The sequence below is a fragment of the Mustelus asterias genome, chromosome 8 (genome assembly GCF_964213995.1).
Source record: "Mustelus asterias chromosome 8, sMusAst1.hap1.1, whole genome shotgun sequence".
In the NCBI taxonomy this organism is placed as follows: Eukaryota; Metazoa; Chordata; class Chondrichthyes; order Carcharhiniformes; family Triakidae; genus Mustelus; species Mustelus asterias.
Genome location: NC_135808.1, coordinates 31108095 through 31127542, shown reverse-complemented (window position 1 = coordinate 31127542; position 19448 = coordinate 31108095). Strand labels below are relative to the sequence as shown.

At 44.0% G+C, this 19448-nt stretch overlaps 1 protein-coding gene across 2 annotated transcripts in view; it reads left to right on the top strand.

Annotated features, from left to right (window-relative positions):
- The first annotated feature begins 1732 nt into the window (after window positions 1-1732).
- The window catches only part of LOC144496971 (zinc-binding protein A33-like), a 28857-nt gene continuing 11141 nt past the window's right edge, over window positions 1733-19448 (top strand). For both annotated transcript variants that reach the window (XR_013498489.1, XM_078217630.1), the window contains exons 1-3: window positions 1733-2636; window positions 16381-16476; window positions 16671-16904. Coding sequence is in view for 1 of the 2 variants with exons in the window: in XM_078217630.1 (XP_078073756.1) it covers window positions 2223-2636; window positions 16381-16476; window positions 16671-16904 (744 nt within the window). In the remaining variant the exon portion in view is untranslated. The remainder of the gene's footprint in view (window positions 2637-16380; window positions 16477-16670; window positions 16905-19448) is intronic.

Here is a 19448-nt window from a genome sequence, read left to right as displayed (position 1 = left end):
CCCTGACTTTCCTGAATTGTTGGGATATTACTCATGTCTTCTACTGTGAAGACTGACGCAAAGTACTTATTAAGTTCCTCAGCTATTTCCTCGTCTCCCATCACTAGATTACCAGCGTCATTTTGGAGCGGCCCAATGTCTACTTTTGCCTCCCGTTTGTTTTTAATGTATTTAAAGAAACTTTTACTATCATTCCTAATGTTACTGGCTAGCCTACCTTCATATTTGATCCTCTCCTTCCTTATTTCTCTCTTTGTTATCCTCTGTTTGTTTTTATAGCCTTCCCAATCTTCTGACTTCCCACTACTCTTTGCCACATTATAGGCTCTCTCTTTTGCCTTGATGCATTCCCTGACTTCCTTTGTCAGCCATGGCTGCCTAATCCCCCCTCTGATAACCTTTCTTTTGTTTGGGATGAACCTCTGCACTGTGTCCTCAATTACTCCCAGAAACTCCTGCCATTGCTGTTCTACTGTCTTTCCCACTAGGCTCTGCTTCCAGTCGATTTTTGTCAGTTCCTCCCTCATGCGCCTGTAATTACCTTTATTTAACTGTAGAACCTTCACATCTGATTCTGCCTTCCTTCTTTCAAATTGCAGACTGAATTCTACCATATTATGATCACTGCTTCCTAAGTGTTCCCTTACTTTAAGATCTTTTATCACGTCTGGCTCATTACATAACACTAAGTCCAGAATAGCCTGTTCCCTCGTGGGCTCCATCACAAGCTGTTCCAAAAAGCCGTCCTGTAAACATTCAATGAATTCCCTTTCTTTGGGTCCACTGGCAACATTATTTACCCAGTCCACCTGCATAAGAGCAGGGAGGTTATGATGAAGCTGTATAAAACCACAGCTCGAGTACTGAATGCAATTCTGATCATCACACTAAAGGAAGGATGTGATTGCACTAGAAAGAATGCAAAGGTTATTGCTGGAGAGTTTTAGATTTGAAGAGAGGCTGCTGGATTGTTTTCCTTAGAGCAGAGAAATCTGAGGGGGGAACTCATCAAAGTGTACAAAATTATAAGAGAGATAGGGTAACAAGGAAGAAACTTTTCCTGCTTCATAGAGGGGTCAATAACTAGGGGGCATAGAATTAAGGTAAGAGCAGGAGATTTAAGGAAAAACATTTTCACCCAGAGGGTGGTGGGAATCTGGAACACTATCTGAAAGGGTGAGAGAGGTGGGAACCCTCACAAAATTTAAGAAGCATTTAGATGAGCACTTGCAATACCATAACATACAAGGCTATGGAGCAAGAGTGGGAAAATGGGATTAGGATAGGTGTTTGATGGCCAATGCAGACATGATGGGCCTCAGGTCCTCTTTCTGTGCTATAAAACTTTATGAAATAAGTTATGAATTTCAGGAGTGTGATGGAATATTCTCCACTTGCCTGGATGAGTGCAGCTCCAACAACATTCAAGAACTAGACAGCATCCAGGACAAAGCAGCCATGCTTGATTGCTAACCCCTTCCACTAACATTCGCTCCCTCCACCACCGATAAACCATAGCAGCTGTGTGACTGTCTCCAAGATGCACTGCAGGAATTCCTGAGGGAGCGCCCTCTGTGAGAAACGCAGCTCACTCTTTAATAATTTTTCTCGAGTCAAATTCTGAAGCAGTGGTTTTATTCAAACGTTCTTGCAAGAGCGGGTGTCCGATAAGTAGGCACACCCAGCAAACATACTCAGCTCATTTTTATACAGCAGTTTTGAGTCTCTCCACGCCTTTCCCTTCCATGATTAGGTTATATTGCCATTTGAGGAAGCCTATCCTAGGTCTATTCTCTCTGCCCTTGTTTACTTATTCCACTCCTCTAATCCCTTTACCCCTTACTCGTGTTTGTTTTACGCCTTATTTGATTATCTATTCTTGTGCAAGCTTCTTGTGTGTGCTAACTGCAGTTGTCAGCGATTTTTCTAGTTCCATCAGTTAACCGTTAACCACATCTTTTGTTTGTTTGATCTTATTACATACACACACACTGTGGGTCAGTCTTGTGATTTTTCTGCAGAAGCAACATTCCCATCTGTTTTTCACCCCCCCAAATCCACAACCTCTACCATCGAAGACAAAAGCAACAGATACCTGGAAACACCACAACCTGGCCCAGCCCACATCCCCTAATTGCAAGAAGAAATGTTCGCTAATTTGCTCTTTGACCTTCAATCAATGAAGAAATGAAAGTGAAAATGTGGATTCCAGTACAGAGAACATGGCTGCTAACAAGCAGGTCTTAACTCTGAGTGAGGATTTAACCTGCTCCATCTGCCTGGCTCTGTTTGTGGAGCCGGTGCGGCTGGACTGTGATCACAACTTCTGTAAATCCTGTATAGAGAAATGTTGGGAAAGCCGGAGGAAGAAGTTTTCCTGCCCGGAATGCCGGGCAGTTTTCCCCCAGAGGTCGTTTAAAAATGCCAGGGTGTTGGCCAATCTCTGTGAGAAAGCCAGACAGTTGGAAGTGAACCCGGCGCCACAGGCGGTGGGCTCTCACTGCGAGGAACACGATGAGAAGCTGAAACTCTTCTGTGAGGACGATCAGACTCTGATCTGTGTCATTTGTCGAGATTCACCCTCACACTCAGGACACAGCTTCCTGCCCGTGGCGGACGCGGTGAGAAAGTACAAGGTAAGAAGGAGTGTTCCGGGGCGACCGCGGGTACGATATATGGTGTTCTGGCTCTTTAGAAATTAGGTGATTACTAATGGGATTTACTCAGGAGACTATCCATCCAGTCGCAATAAGATTTTAGATGGGGTGGGTTTATAGTGTAGAAACTTGCTGCCATTACTAAACTTTAAGCATCATTGCGGATTATTACTGACATTGTACAAGATCATTGCGGATTATTACATTGTACAAGATGCAGTTAACACATCAAATACGCTAAAGTCAGTTTTGTCAGGGCTGATCTGCAGCTTAATGACGTACCTGACGCTATATTTTGGGGCCTTTTAAAAACGTGCTATTTTGTCATTATTTCCGCATGTACAACTCTAAGTATTTTCCTTTGCCCTCTATGTACCCACCCATCTGTCGTTATCTCCATTTACTGTGTGCGTGTCTATTTCATTTGCACCTTATATTAAAGGGAAAAAAAGCAGCTTGTATTTATTGGATGGAATAAAACGGGGCAATGGCAGCCTGCATACGGAATTGGTCCGTTGACAGGAAGTTTTAGAGTGGAGTTGGGTATGTAGTGGGGTGCCTCAGGCAGGGCCCAGGAAAATTGGGTGGGCGGCAGGGTCCCTGGTTGGACCATTTCTCGATCTCATGTTAATGATCTAGGCCCTGAGTGTAAGAGTTATGGGGAAAAGGCAGGAGTATGGCACTCAGTCATCATGCCCCTTTGTAGAGCTGGTGCGCACACCTTCTGCGCAATTCTGAGATTGTGTGCGCAGGGTGCAATTTCACAATTTGTGCACCTCGTGAAACTTGCTCACCTCGTGAGCTGTGAGGAGAAGTAGACTTCAAGGATACAGACACCAGGCAGAATGGGCGGATGTGTGGCAGATCAAATTTAATACAGAAAGATGAACAAAGAATACAAACCTACTTTTGAAAATATATACTTTATTCGTAAACTCTCTGAAAGATGACAAAAACATTTCAAGTTGCTATAACAGGAAATTGCAATGATATTCTCATTCTCTCCAGAGATTAAGATGCGTTTTGAGGTTCTTCAACACAGTACTGAGAATATTACAAACATTTCAATGCCTTCATTCCAGAGAATCATTGAAGTTCTAAAATGCAGAAGGAGGCAATTCGGCCCATCCAGTCTGCACTGACTCTTGGATTGAGTATTTTACTTGTCATCTAATTCCCCTAACCTACACTTCTTTGTACACTAAGGGGTAGTTTAGCATGGCCAATCCACCTCATCTGCACATCTTTGGACTGTGGGAGGAAACCCACGCAGTTACGGGGAGAACATGCAGACTCCACACAGACAGTGACCCAAGCCGGGAATTGAACCCGGGTCCCTGGCACTGTGAGACAGCAGTGCTATCCACTGTGCAGAGTAGAAGGTAAAGTTGCTGCAGTCCCAGGTGACCACAGGCTGCTTTTCCCTTTGCTGGGGAGAGCTGACTGGTGGTGATTGAACCCGAGGATCACCACACCTCAGACAAGTGGAAAGATTGAAAAAGTAGGGCCTTCTCAATCTTGCCACTTGCCTAAGATGTGGTGATCACAGTGACATGGTGGCACAGTGGTTAGCACTGCTGCCTCTCAGTGACAGGGACCTGGGTTCAAATCTGGCCTCGGATCACTGTCTGTGTGTGTTTGCACATTTTCCCCGTGTGTATGTGGGTTAGGGCGATTGGCCATGCTAAATTGACCGTAGTGTCGGAGGATTAACAGGGTAAATATGTGGGGTTATGGGAATAGGACCTTGGTGGGACTGTGGTCAGTGCAGGCTCAATGGGCCAAATAGCCTCTTTCTGCACTATAGGGATTCTATGAATAACCTCAGCTGGTACAGGAATTGAACCCATGTTGTTGCCCGCATCATAAACTAGTTGTCCAGCCAATCATGTAAGGCCCTTTAACAAATGTACATTGAAGGGCTGGTAACTGGGTAAAACTTCTCAGATTTTGTGCTTAACTCTAACTATATGTAACTGTATTGAAGCAACACAGAGTGCAACATGACCGATGTATATAGTTTAAGCAGGAATGGCCTCTTTCTGTGCAGGAGCTTTTCCATGTTTCTATGGTTCTATGGCTGATCTGACTAACCGCAGCTCCTCATTCCCACCTATCCCTGGTAACCTTTCAACCCTCTCCTATCAAGAATCTATCTACCTTCAAAATATTCAGACTCTGCTTCCAGTGTCTATTGAGGAAGAAGGTTCTAAAGACTTACAATCCCAAGAGAAAAATGTATCCTCATCTCTGTCCTACAATGCAAGGATGCCTTACTGCAACTGTACAGGGCCTCGGGGAGACCACACCTGGAGTATTGCCACTGAGTGAAGGCAGTGGTGGTTCACCAGGCTGATTCGTGGGATGGCAGGATTGTTGTATGAGGAGAGAATGGGTTGACTAGGCCTGTATTCACTGGAGTTGAGAAGAATGAGAGGGATCCCATTGAGATGTATAAAAGTCTGACAGGGCTGGGAAGACTGGATGTGGGGATATGGTTTCCTCTTGCTGGGGGGTCTAGAATAAGGGATCACAATCTCAGCATATGGGGTAGACCATTTAAGACTGAGATGAGTGGTAATATTTTCAATTAGAAGTTGGTGAACCTGTGGAATTTTCTACCACAGAAGGCTGTGCAGGTTAAATCACTGAAGATACCCAAGAAGGAAATAGATTTCTAGACTCTGAAGGCATCGAGGGGTATTGGGAGAATGCGGGAGTATGGCAATGCGATATAGGATGGGATTTTATGGCCTTGCCCGTCATGAAACCGTAAAATCCTGCCCGAGGTCAACGGACCTTTCCATTATCTGCCCCTTGCCCAGTCCAATTTCCGTGGTGGGTGGGGCAGTAAAATTTCAGCCATACTGAATGGTGGAACAGGCTCGAAGGGCCGAATCCTGCTCCTGATTTCCATGTTTCTAAATGGGTGACCCTTTCACTTTAAACAGAGGCTCCAAGTTCGAGACTGTCCCACAAGAGGAAATATCCTCTCCACAGGCTCCTGTCAATACCCCTCAGGCCTTTATATATTTTAAACAAGTCACCTCTTACTCCTTTAAACTCCAGCAGATAGAAGTCTAGCTTGTCCAACCTTTCCTCGCAAGACAACCCATGCAATCCTGGTATTAGTTTAGTAAACCTTCTCTGAACTGCTTCCAACACATTTACATCCTTTCTTAAATAAGGAGACCAATGCTGCACACAGAATGTGGTCTCACCAATGTCCTCTGTAACTGAAGCATAACATCCCTACATTTGTGTTCAATTCCCCTTACACTAAATTATAACATTCTTTAGCTTTCCTAACTACTTGCTGAGGAGAGGCAACATGAAATCCAGACTTCAGAGGGACCTCGGCTGCACAAATCATTGAAAGTGGCAGGGCAGAGTAGGAAAGTAACTAAAAAGACGCACTGAATCCTAAGCTTTATAACTGGAAACACAGTGGACAAGATCTTCAGAAAACACTTGTTCAGCCTGAACCATATTATTGATACCCTTTTTGGGCACCACACTTTAGGAAGCATATGAAGACATCACAGACGGTGCGGGAAAGATTTACATGAATGGTTCCAGGGATGAGGAGCTTCAGTTAGATGGATAAATTGGAGAAGTTGGGATTGTTTCCCTTGGATATGTGAAGGGCGAGTGCAGATTTAGAACCATAGAATCACAGAAATTACACAGATGGACCATTCAGCCCATCTTGTTCATGTCAACCCAAACACACGCAGGTGCCCTTTCTAATCCCATTTTCCTCCACACGGCCCTGCGTCCTGCAAATTACAGCACTTAAGGTGCAGGCCCAGGAACTTGTTAAACGAGGTTAGGGTCTCTACTACCACGACCAACTCAGGCAGCGAATTCCAGACACCCATCACCCTCAGCATAAAAAAATATTTCCTCATGAACCCTGTGATCCGTCAGTTACTTAGCTTGGATCTATGACCCCTGGTTTTTGAATTCACTGCCAAGGGAAACCAGTTCCTCCTGTCTACTCTATCTCCACCCCTCACAGTTTTGCATGCCTCAATCATGACACCCCCTCAGCCTTCTCTGTTCCAAGGAAAACAACCCCAACCTCTTCGATCTCTCCTCGTAACAACAATTCTCCAACCCTGGCAACATTCTTGTAAATCTTCTCTGCAGAGCAATAACATCCTTCCTGTAATGTGGTGACCAGAACTGCATACAATACTCCAGTTGTGGCCTCACCAATGTCTTATACAGTTTCATCATTACATTCCTACTTTTGTATTCTATCACTCTGCTAATAAAGGAGAGCATTCCATATCCCTTCTTTATAACATTATCTATCTTTAGGGACCTGTGCACACGCACGCCATGGTCTCACTTCATCTACCTCTCAGTATATTCCCATTTATGGTGTATATCCTTTTACTGTTTGACCTCACTAAATGCATTACCTCACACTTAGAGTTGAATTGCATCTGCCACTTTCCTGCCACTCCACCAACCTAGCTATATTATTTTGGAGCTTAGAACTATCTTCTAAACCAGTGGTTCCCTTAGGGTACGGCGCACCACACTGGTGTGGCGAGAGAGGATGGCAAGTGTGGCGGGAAGATTCAAGGACAATCAAAGAAACATTTAAACATGGATAGATATTTTTCCAAAGTGAGAGCAAGAGCATCAAGTGATGCATTATTTTACACTTTCTGGATGTCCCATGATCATATTATAAAGTAGTTGTGTTCTATGTTATGAATCAAGCACTGCTAGGAGTTGGTTTTTTTTTGGAATGTATTTCTTATCAATAAAAATTTGGTGTGGCACGAGCAAATTTTAATTCCGAAAGTGCGGCCCAGTGAAAAAGACCATAAGACCATAAGACCATAAGACATAGGAGCGGAAGTAAGGCCATTCGGCCCATCGAGTCCACTCCACCATTCAATCATGGTTGATTTCAACTCCATTTACCCGCTCTCTCCCCATAGCCCTTAATTCCTCGAGAAATCAAGAATTTATCAATTTCTGTCTTGAAGACGCTCAACGTCTCGGCCTCCACAGCCCTCTGTGGCAATGAATTCCACAGACCTACCACTCTCTGGCTGAAGAAATTTCTCCTCATCTCTGTTCTAAAGTGACTCCCTTTTATTCTAAGGCTGTGCCCCCGCGTCCTAGTCTCCCCTGCTAATGGAAACAACTTCCCTACGTCCATCCTATCTAAGCCGTTCATTATCTTGTAAGTTTCTATTAGATCTCCCCTCAACCTCCCAAACTCCAACGAATATAATCCCACGATCCTCAGACGTTCATCGTATGTCAGGCCTACCATTCCTGGGATCATCCGTGTGAATCTCCGCTGGACCCGCTCCAGTGCCAGTATGTCCTAAGGTTTGGGAACCACTGTTCTACACTATCCACTACATAGGAAATTTTTGTGTCATCTGCAGATTTCTCAATTGTGCCCCCCACATTCAAGTCTAAACCATTAATATATAAAGCAAACAGCAGGTGTTCCGACACCGAGCCTTGCGGAACACCACTTGAGACAGCTTTCCATTCTCAAGGGCAGCCGTCAACCATTACCCTTTGTTTCCTGTTACTAAGCCAACTTTGGAACTAATTCACCATATCACCCTGTATCCCATGGGCTTTTACTTTTATGAGCAGCCTTTGTGGGACTTTGTCAAATGCCTTACTAAAATCCATGTGGACAACATCCACTGCACTACCCTCATCAATCCTCCTCGTCATGTTGGGATAGTTAAAGTCTCCTATTATTGCCCTCTTATTCAGACTTCCTTAAAGGTAATTATTAATAGCAAAGCTTGCAGAGGCCAGCAGCCCACCAGCTGCCCTGGTTGCTTACATGTCTTCCAGCTGTCTTCTGACTAAGAGAGAGCTCCACTCCCTGGGGTGATTACCCACTCAGTCCCAACTGGACCTCCAAACCTGATGACCCTCTTCTGCTAAGTTGCCCTTAAAGGGACAATCACCACAGTGTGTGAACTTACAGATGAAGGGCGGCATTTTCCATCCCCTCCACAACATGTTTTGTGGCAGCAGAGATGACTTATCTTTGGCCAGTGACAGGACTGACAATGGGGTTTACTGTTATTCATACCCTCTGCCGCCAGAGAGCCCATGGTGGGGTGGTGGCAGTTGCCATTGGCGAGACCAGAAGTCCTGCCAGCAGGAATGGCCAGAAAATCCCGCCCCTTTAAGGTGTTAGTATAATGCCAAATATTTGCAGAGAAGTGGGAATGTGCTACACACAGAATTACAGCATTGATATAAATACTGTTCAGTAAGCAAAATGAAACTTTGAAATTCTTGAAGGGATATGTTTATAAATCTTTGTGATGAAGAAGAAAACTATTAACTCAAATAAATTGTTCACTGGAGCATATATGTTAGGGCCTCCATAATCTCTTATCAGTGCACTGGTTGCTTCACACAGGTTAAAGCCAGTGGTCAAAACTTTGCATGGTTCCTGTACGCTAAACAAAACAGATTGCAGCAGGAAAGAAACCCATTTCTCAAGATTGCTGGCTGCTTTCCCAGAGTGTTAAAAACAACCTCCACAACCTCACCCTATTCCATTATCAGCACAGTGCATTTCCTTCTTTGGTTAAAGCCGATATACTCCCTGCCTCTCTCTATGTCATGATGTGGAGATGCCGGCAATGGACTGGGGTAAGCACAGTAAGAAGTCTCACCACACCAGGTTAAAGTCCAACAGGTTTATTTGGTAGCACAAGCCACTCAACCTGTTGGACTTTAACCTGGTGTTGTGAGACTTCTTGGTGTGTTCTCCCCATGTAAATCAGCCCACTGTCAAACAGCCCTTTGTTTATGAAGACATTTTCACTGAACATCTGTCCTTATTGCCTTTGTTTACATAGCCCGCTGCATGTGCTTAGTCTGTTGAGATTTACTTGGCTTTGTCCAGGGTAATGTATTCCTTCAAGTACCCTCATCCGATTATAGAACATGGTGCAAGAAACCTAAGCTCAGCTGCTGTTTGACTAGTTTGGACTTTGGAATCCTTTTCTCCGATACATTGCCCTCAGAACGCCCTCCACTGAACTCACTGCTGTCTGCACTGACCGTGCCCCAGCCAAACTCACTCCTTATCAACAGTTAAACCATGTCCCAGAAAGATTGCATGGTAGTGTTTATACAATGCATAGAATCCCACACACACTCACTCCTACATTCAATCCCTCATTCCCACATACAAATTCCCTCACTTTCCCCTCCCCCCGCACACACTCCCCCCACCCCCTCTCCCCCAACACACTCCCTCCCACACCTCACCCACAAAAACCCCATTTCACCCCTCCCAAACACCACCCCCCCCTCACTCCGCACCCCCACACTCCTCCTCCTGACATACCCCCCACCACTCCATGAAAACTGCATGGGGAGTGTGGGGGGTGGAGGGAGTGTATAGTGTAGAGGGAGTGTATAGTGTAGAGGAGCTTTGCAGGCCACATCCAGCCCAGGGCTATACCTTGCCTGGTACAAAACCGCACTGGGAGCAAAGCTTATTGAATATCTTCCATTTCGATCCCTCTTCACTGTCTGGTCTCACAATGGAGGCAATTGTATTAGTTCACCACTGGAATAGTGAAGCTGGATGTCCAAGTGCTGCAGAAGCCCCTCAGCTGCATTGAAAGCTGCTCAAAACTATTGAGTTTCTGTTCAGAAATGTAATGTTTCATCCCTGATAACCTCCTCATACGCTGCATACTTCTCCAATGAATGCGTGTCCTTCATCTGAAACAAAATACAGAAATTGTAGCCCAATTGTCTTGTTCCCTACATCTATCAATACAAAACCAAAGATGTTGTTTCACCTTTGAATCTGAAAGCACTTTTGCTTCAATAGCCTCTGTAAGCACACATCATTCAGCTCCTCTCCATTTTAGATGTGACTGAGTGTGTTCCAGTTCCAATAAATAGTTGAAGAATGGACTATCTTGGATTTTGTTCCTTTAATTGCATCTGGCACCTTTTGCCACTCATGATGTCCTCGTCACTATCTTTGGGAATCCTTGTATAATTTGGCACCACCAGCGATGCCAAAGTCTTAGGAACACCAGAAGATTTATAGCATGGAAACAGGCCCTTCAGCCCAATTTGTCCATGCTGTCCTTTTTTTTTTAAACCCCTCTGCTAATCCCAATTGTCCACATTTGACCCAATCCCTCTATACCTATTTTACCCATGTAACTGTCTAAATGCTTTTTAAAAGACAAAATTGTACCCGCCTCTACTACTACCTCTGGCAGCTTGTTCCAGACACTCACCACCCTGTGTGAGAAAAAATTGCTCCTCTGGACACTTTTGTATCTCTCCCCTCTCACCTTAAACCTATGCCCTCTAGTTTTAGACTCCCCTACCTTTGGGAAAAGATATTGACTATCGAGCTGATCTGTGCCCCTCATTATTTTATAGACCTCTATAAGATCACCCCTCAGCCTCGTACGCTCCAGAGGAAAAAGTCCCAGTCTATCCAGCCTCTCCTTATAACTCAAACCATCAAGTCCCGGTAGCATCGTAGTGTTGTCGGTAAAGATACCTCTCAGTCTATTTGTAAGTCAAAATACATTGGTTTATTTTCGCAATTGTGGGAGACCATCCAATGCCTAACACGGCCTCAGACTTCTCAACAAATACAGGTTAAGAACATACATTTATACCCCTCCTTGCACGTCCGCAGTTTCCCAGGCCTCACAGGTTCCCAGGCTGTTGCTTGTCTTCCATTGTATGAAACTTGCTGCCTTGACGTTTTCTTCACGGATATCCCAAGGCCGCGAGTGTTGTTGTTCTCTGTGAACACAGGTGGGGTATCTTACTAACGTACAAGGTTACAGTCTTTGCACAAAGTTAATTGGCATACAACAATTTATATATTTTCGTAGGTACTTGTATAATGTATTTCGGTACAGGTTATGATGAATATATATGAAGGTATCATTATACGTCACAGAAGACCTACATGTTACATAGCAATACATAATTAAAGAATACAAAATGGCGGATTAGCCACATTCTTGAACAGAAAAACATACAACAGCTGTGCTCTTATCTGTTCTTGGATACATGAGCATGAAAACACCCTAATGTAAACATGAGTTCTACAGTATTTCTCAAAATCCCTAAATGTCACAGAGGTCACTTTAACACTTTTGAGTATTGAAGTTCATTAACCCATTCCCGTCTTCAGTCGTAAATCTTTTCTGCACTCTTTCTAGTTTAATAATATCCTTTCTATAATAGGGTGACCAGAACTGTACACAGTATTCCTTACCAATATCTTGTACAACTTCAACAAGACGTCCCAACTCCTGTATTCAGTGTTCTGACCGATGAAACCAAGCATGCTGAATGCCTTCTTCATCACTCTGTCCACCTGTGACTCTGTAAATCTCCCCAATGCCCTACCATTAACTGAGTAAGTCCTGCCCTGGTTCAAACTACCAAAATGCATCACCTCGCATTTATCTAAATTAAACTCCATCGGCCATTCATCAGCCCACTGGCCCAATTGATCAAGATCCTGTTGCAATCAGAGATAACTTTCTTCACTGTCCACTGTGCCGCCAATCCTGGTGTCATCTACAAACTTACTAACCATGCCTCCTATATTCTCATCCAAAATCATTATTATAAATGACAAATAACAGTGGACGCAGCACTGATCCCTGATCCCACCCACCACTTCTTTCCAGTTAAGCAACATGCTGGCAGTGTACAGTTATAGAAGATGTACTTCTGCCTTGTCTGAGGGGCCCTGCGACCGGCTCTTTAATTTATGGTGGTCAAATCCCCCCTTAAATCATTATTGAATTTGTAATAAATCTCCAAAGGGTTTTACTGAAACTATCATATCAATGAGTCGGAGGCTGAGTGGGACGTACAAGTAAGACTGAGGAAACAAGGCTTATTCACAAAGTAAACAAGATCTATTTATAGTGTATAACAACAAACACTTACAATACTTCTGAAATAAATAGAACAGAAACTGCAACAACATCTAATAAAAGCACACTGAATCCTGGAGCAAAATTCAGTGAGAAGAAGATAGTTACATGGATGCATATTATATGTGCATCAATCTTAGTTACTCACAGTTTGGCTCTAGTCATGGTTTCCGCCTAGTTGCGATTGGCACAAAAATGACCCAGTCATCTGTGGTTGGTATTGTAGCTTCTGTGTTAGAACTTTGTGGGTTCAATACCCACCCCTGGATTTAAAAGCAGGCAAATAAAGGCTGACATCCACTGTACGACTGAAGGATTGTTGCTCAGTTGAAGGTGTTGTCTTTTCGTTAAAATATTAAACCAAGGCCACATCCGCTCTCTCAGCTGGATGTGAAGGAACTCACAACACTATTATGATGAAAATCTGAGGCGTTATCCCTGGCACTGCAACCAATATTTATGTTAACAGGATCCATGCTGGTTGTTGAAGCTGAAACCAAGATACAGAGTATTCTTTATTGGGAGAGTCTATTGAGTTGTTCAATCGCTCTGCTCCTACTCAACCCAGTGTTCCAGCCATTCTCTATTTATATCAAAGACAACTAATACCCTTCACCTGTTTCTCTTTACCATAACAATGGAATTGACAAGACCTTAACAATTTATCCCTTAATCAGCTTCACAAGGACAGATTATTCAGTCATTATTATATCGCTCCTTGTGCATGTTTTTCAGTGTGCAAGCAAGATGACTAACTGTCCTGGATTTTATGGGATCACCCTCAATTTGAGACATTTGTCCCATATCCCGAGTGGCTTGCTGCAAGCATGTAGTGTGTCCTGTAGTTTTGGAGTTTGGTTTTTAGAGCATGTACAGCATGCATTTGTGGTCTGCTCTTCCAGGTTAGCCAGCAATAGATTACCTCCCTGACTTTCCAAAGCCTGTCCACCATCCACAAGACACAAGTCAGGAATAATCTCCACTTGCCTGGATGAGTGCAGCTCCAACAACATTCAAGAAGCTTGATGCCATCCAGGACAAAACAGCCTGCTTGATTGCTACCCCTTTCACAAACATTAACTCCCTTGCCACTGACGCACAGTGACAGCCATGTGTACCATCTACAAGATGCACTGTAGTAAATCTCCAAGTCTCCTTACACAGTGTCCTCCAAACTTACAACCACCACCATGTAGAAGGACAAAGGCTGCAGACATCTATGAACACCGCCACCTAGAGGTTCCCCTTCAAGCCACTCACCATCCTGACTTGGAAATATATTGCCATTCCATCACTGTTGCTGGGTCAAAATCTTGGAATGCCCTCCCTAACGGTTCATGGATGGCAATGGTTCAAGAAGGCAGATCACCATCACATTCGTAGAAACAATTGGGGATTGGCAATAAATGCTGGTCTGGCCAGTGATGCCCACATCCTGTAAAATCAATATCAGATAAAACAGCGACTTAACCTCACACGTACTTCATTGGCTGTAAAGTGCTTTGAAACACTCTGTGGTCGTGTAAAGCACTGTTTAAAAGCAAGCCTTTCATTTATCTCTATTCCAGTTGGGAAGGAATCTTGATGTGAACCAATTTGTTTGACACACTTTGTTATAGATATGAATAATTGTAGATATGAATAATCATAGATGCGTCACACCAGCTTCAAGGGAAAGCAGTACTGAATTACAGTGATTTCCCAAGATCTGTGGGTTGCCACCAGTAGGCATAGAGTATTGGAGTGCTACAGCACAGGAAGAGGCCCTTCGACCCATCCTGGCTGCACTGGCCACCAAGCACTATTCTAATCATTTTCCAGCACTTGGTCCATTACCTTGTATGCTATGGTTTTTCAAGTGCTTATCTAAATGCTTGATAAATATGGTGAGGGTTCCCATTTCCACCATCCTTTCAGAAAGGGAGTTCCAGATTCCCACCACCCCATTGGGTAAAACAGTTTTTCCTTAAATCCCCTGTTCCTTATGTTAAATCTATGCTCACTGTTTATTGACTCCTCTACAAAGTGGAAAGGTTTCTTCCTATCTACCCGAGCAACACCCATCATAATTTTGTACACCTTGATCAGGATCCCCCACAGCCTTCTCTGCTCTAAGGAAAACTTCAGCATAACCAGCCTGCCTCTCCTCAGAGCTGAAATGCTCCAGCCCTGGCAACGTTCTGGTGAATCTCTTCTGCACCCTCTCTAATGACATCCTTCCTATAGTGTGGTGATCAAAACTGCACGGTTATCTAACCATGGCCTAATGAGTATTTATACAGCATTGTCATGACCTCCCAGTTCTTATATTCTATGCCTCGGCTAATAAAGGCAAATATCCCATATGCCTTCTTAACTACCTTATTGACCTGCCCTGCTTCCTTCTGGACATGCACCCAAGCTCAGTCTGGTCCTCTGTACCTCCTAGCATCCTGTTGTTCATTGTGTATTCCCTTGCCTTGTTAGTTCTCCCAAAATGCATTACCTCACACTTTTCAGTGATTCAATTTGTCATTGTACTGCCCATCTGATCAGCCCGTCTACATCATCCTGTATTTGAAGGCTTTCCTCCTTGCTATTTACCACACCACCAATTTTTGCCTCATCTGCAAACTTACTAATTATGTTCCTACATTCACATTTTGATCATTAATGTACACGACAAACCAGAGACCCAGCACAGATCCATGCGATACACCATTGGACACAGGCTTCCAGTCACAAAAATAACCCTCGACCATCACCCTCTGCCACCTGCCACTAAGCCAATCTTGGATCCAATGTGCCAAATTGCTCTGAAGTCCATGTAGACCCAATCAACTGCACTGCCGTCATCTACTCACCTATTCACCTCAAAAAATTCAATCAAATTTCTTAGACATAATGGGTGGGACTTAACAGCCTTGCTCCTCCCACAACAGTAAAATACTGCCCAAGGACAATGGACCTTCCCACTGCCCACCCCTTGCCCACCCCAATGCCTCTGGCGGGCGGGCAGAAAAATTCCGGTCAATCATAGAAACCCTACAGTGCAGAAGGAGGCCATTCGGCCCATCGAGTCTGCACCGACCACAATCCCACCCAGGCCCTACGCCCATATCCCGACATATTTACCCGCTAATCCCTCTAACCTACACATCTCAGGACACTAAGGGGCAATTTTAGCACGGCCAATCAACCTAACCCACACATCTTTGGACTGTGGGAGGAAACCGGAGCACCCGGAGGAAACCCACGCAGACACGAGGAGAATGTGCAAACTCCACACAGACAGTGACCCAAGCCGGGAATCGAACCCAGATCCCTGGAGCTGTGAAGCAGCAGTGCTAACCACTGTGCTACCGTGTCGCCCAAAGTGTCTGACTCCACTATCACTGCAGGCAGTCCATTCCACACCCCAACCACTCTCTGCGTAAAGAACCTACCTCTGATATCCTTCCTGTATCTCCCACCACGAACCCTATAGTTATGCCCCCTTGTAATAGCTCCATCCACCCGAGGAAATAGTCTTTGAACGTTCACTCTATCTATCCCCTTCATCATTTTATAAACCTCTATCAAGTCTCCCCTCAGCCTCCTCCGCTCCAGAGAGAACAGCCCCAGCTCCCTCAACCTTTTCTCATAAGACCTACCCTCCAAACCAGTCTTTGAGTTGGAAGCAAAGTGAATCTATTGTCCTCATTCTAAACTCACTATTCATTACAATAAAGAAATTTATTTAAAAAGCGATAACTTTTGACAAGATCTGTTTCCTTTGTCAGATCCAGTTGAAATCCTCTTTGAATTCTTTGGAGGACAAAGAGAAATATAAAAATGAGCAGAAACATCGCCAGAAGGAGAAGATTGCAGAACTGGATGTAAGTCCAATCAGACTAACATTTGAACAATGCTGGGTAGAAATCTAACTTGCGCTGTCGTGGAGTATCGTACTGGTTGACTTTTGAATTCTATATCCATTTTAACAAATGGCCAATGAGTAGTTTAACTCAACCACTAATGCCTGGCTGAATTTCATACACCCCATTCCTCATGTTGTCTCTCACCAACTTAGGAACTCACAGGATCCCTGGAGCAACACATCTCTGAACAATTTGCCAAAATCCGTCAATATCTTCAAGACAAAGAAACAAGCTTGATTGAAAAACTCAAGGATCAACGAGGGGAAGATTTTCAATTAATGGAGAATAACTTAGCAGCAATTGATGAAGAATTAAAGTCCCTCAAAGAGGATATATCGAACCTTCAGGCTGTCATTCACCAGGAAGACAGCATCATTTTTCTCAAGGTAACACTATGCAAACTCATTGTAACACTATGCAAACTCACTGTTCCAGGTAACTTGAATGATCAGTGAGATCAGGTGATTATGTTAAAGGGAAAGTGCTTCTGTTTTTTCAAAAACGTGCCATATTTTCACATGATTATAACAGAAATTTGCAGAGAATCTTGACCAATCTTGACTATTGGTAACAGAATATTATTTGAGGAGGATTTTGGTCAATAAGTGAGGAAATGATCAGTGGGATTCCCCCCTCCCCCACCCATACAACCCCTTGGCAGCAGAGGTGGCTTGCCATTGGCTGCCAGTGGGATCTTCTGGTCACACCGATGGCTACAGTATTTTGCACGGCTTGCCCCTCCCACTGCTGGGGGACCCACCTTCGGACCGTAAAATCCCACCCAATGTCTCCCAGCATCGACATGAGGAAAGCTGAAGGAATCCTGCATCCAAAAACTGTCCCTAGACTAATAAAGCGGCTGACCCGATCTGGGCATGGTCTAAATCTTAAATTCACTTGAGATTCATACAAAGATTACAGTTTATTGAAGAGAAAGTAAATATTTGGAGATTGAAAGCTGAAACTGAGCTTCTTGATTGGAGGGAATGAGCAAGTGTGAATTCAATAGATTAATAATGTAGATACTCAGTCATGGGAGGAGAAATTTCAACCATATTTGTTTGTCAGAAATTGGCGGGCAGTTAAAATGTCACCCAGAGCCTGGCATTTTAACAGATGCCCTTTGCCCAACACCAGTGGAATCGTTCATTCCTTCTTCTTAATAGGCATCTAGTGATATAAACAGCTCCATTAGAAATGACAGCATGAGCAGCAACATTATTGAATTTCCACGAGGAGAAGGAATTAAAGGATGGATAAATGACTCACCTGATGAAGGAGCAGCGCTCCAAAAGCTCGTGATTCCAAATAAACCTGTTGGACTTTAACCTGGTGTTGTGAGACTTTGTACTAGGATGGAGAAAAGGGAAGAGATGTGTAAATGTTTGAACTGCTCTTTTTAGCTTCATGAGGGTAACCGAGGCCTCCACCACTCCAGGTTCCCCCCTTTCCCATCGTAAGAACTCACCTCAAGTACCAATTAGACACTTGTTCAAATGTGAACGTGTGGTCAAATTCAGCTAATTTTCCAGAAGGTCGCAGTTGATTTCATATGGGCAAAAGAGTAGTAATTTAGCAAGGCCCAACTGTTAAAGTTCCAATGGCCATGAACTGCAGCCATCAAGTGCAAAATGGATTGAAAGTGTGTGAATTTGGAAGAATCAATGAACATGCTGCAACAGTGGTTAACAGAGACACTCAGTCTTTCATTTAAAATGGACAGGATGTTAAAATTAAGAACATAGAACATAGAACAGTACAGCACAGAACAGGCCCTTCGGCCCACGATGTTGTGCCGAGCTTTATCTGAAACCAAGATCAAGCTATCCCACTCCCTATCATCCTGGTGTGCTCCATGTGCCTATCCAATAACTGCTTAAATGTTCCTAAAGTGTCTGACTCCACTATCACTGCAGGCAGTCCATTCCACACCCCAACCACTCTCTGTGTAAAGAACCTACCTCTAATATCCTTCCTATATCTCCCACCATGAACCCAATAGTTATGCCCCCTTGTAATAGCTCCATCCACCCGAGGAAATAGTCTTTGAACGTTCACTCTTTCTATCCCCTTCATCATTTTATAAACCTCTATTAAGTCTCCCCTCAGCCTTCTCCACTCCAGAGAGAACAGCCCTAGCTTCCTCATAAGACCTACCCTCCAAACCAGGCAGCATCCTGGTAAATCCCTCTGCACTCTTTCCAGCGCTTCCACATCCTTCTTATAGTGAGGTGACCAGAACTGCACACAATATTCCAAATGTGATCTCACCAAGGTGCTGTAGAGTTGCAGCATAACCCGATGGCTCTTAAACTCCAACCCCCTGTTAATAAAAGCTAACACACTACAGGCCTTCTTCACAGCTCTATCCACTTGAGTGGCAACCTTTAGAGATCTGTGGATATGGACCCCAAGATCTCTCTGTTCCTCCACAGTCTTCAGAACCCTACCTTTGACCCTGTAATCCACATTTAAATTAGTCCTACCAAAATGAATCACCTCACATTTATCAGGGTTAAACTCCATTTGCCATTTTTCAGCCCAGCTTTGCATCTTATCTATGTCTCTTTGCAGCCTACAACAGCCCTCCACCTCTTCCACTACTTCACCAATCTTGGTGTCATCAGCAAATTTACTGATCCACCCTTCAGCCCCCTCCTCTAAGTCATTAATAAAAATCACAAAGAGCAGAGGACCAAGCACTGATCCCTGTAGCACTCTGCGAGCAACCTGCCTCCAGTCTGAAAATTTTCCATCCACCACCACCCTCTGTCTTCGATCAGATAGCCAGTTACCTATCCAATCGGCCAACTTTCCCTCTATCCCACACCTCCTTACTTTCATCATAAGCCGACCATGGGGGACCTTATCAAACGCCTTACTAAAATCCATGTATATGACATCAACTGCCCTATCTTCATCAACACACT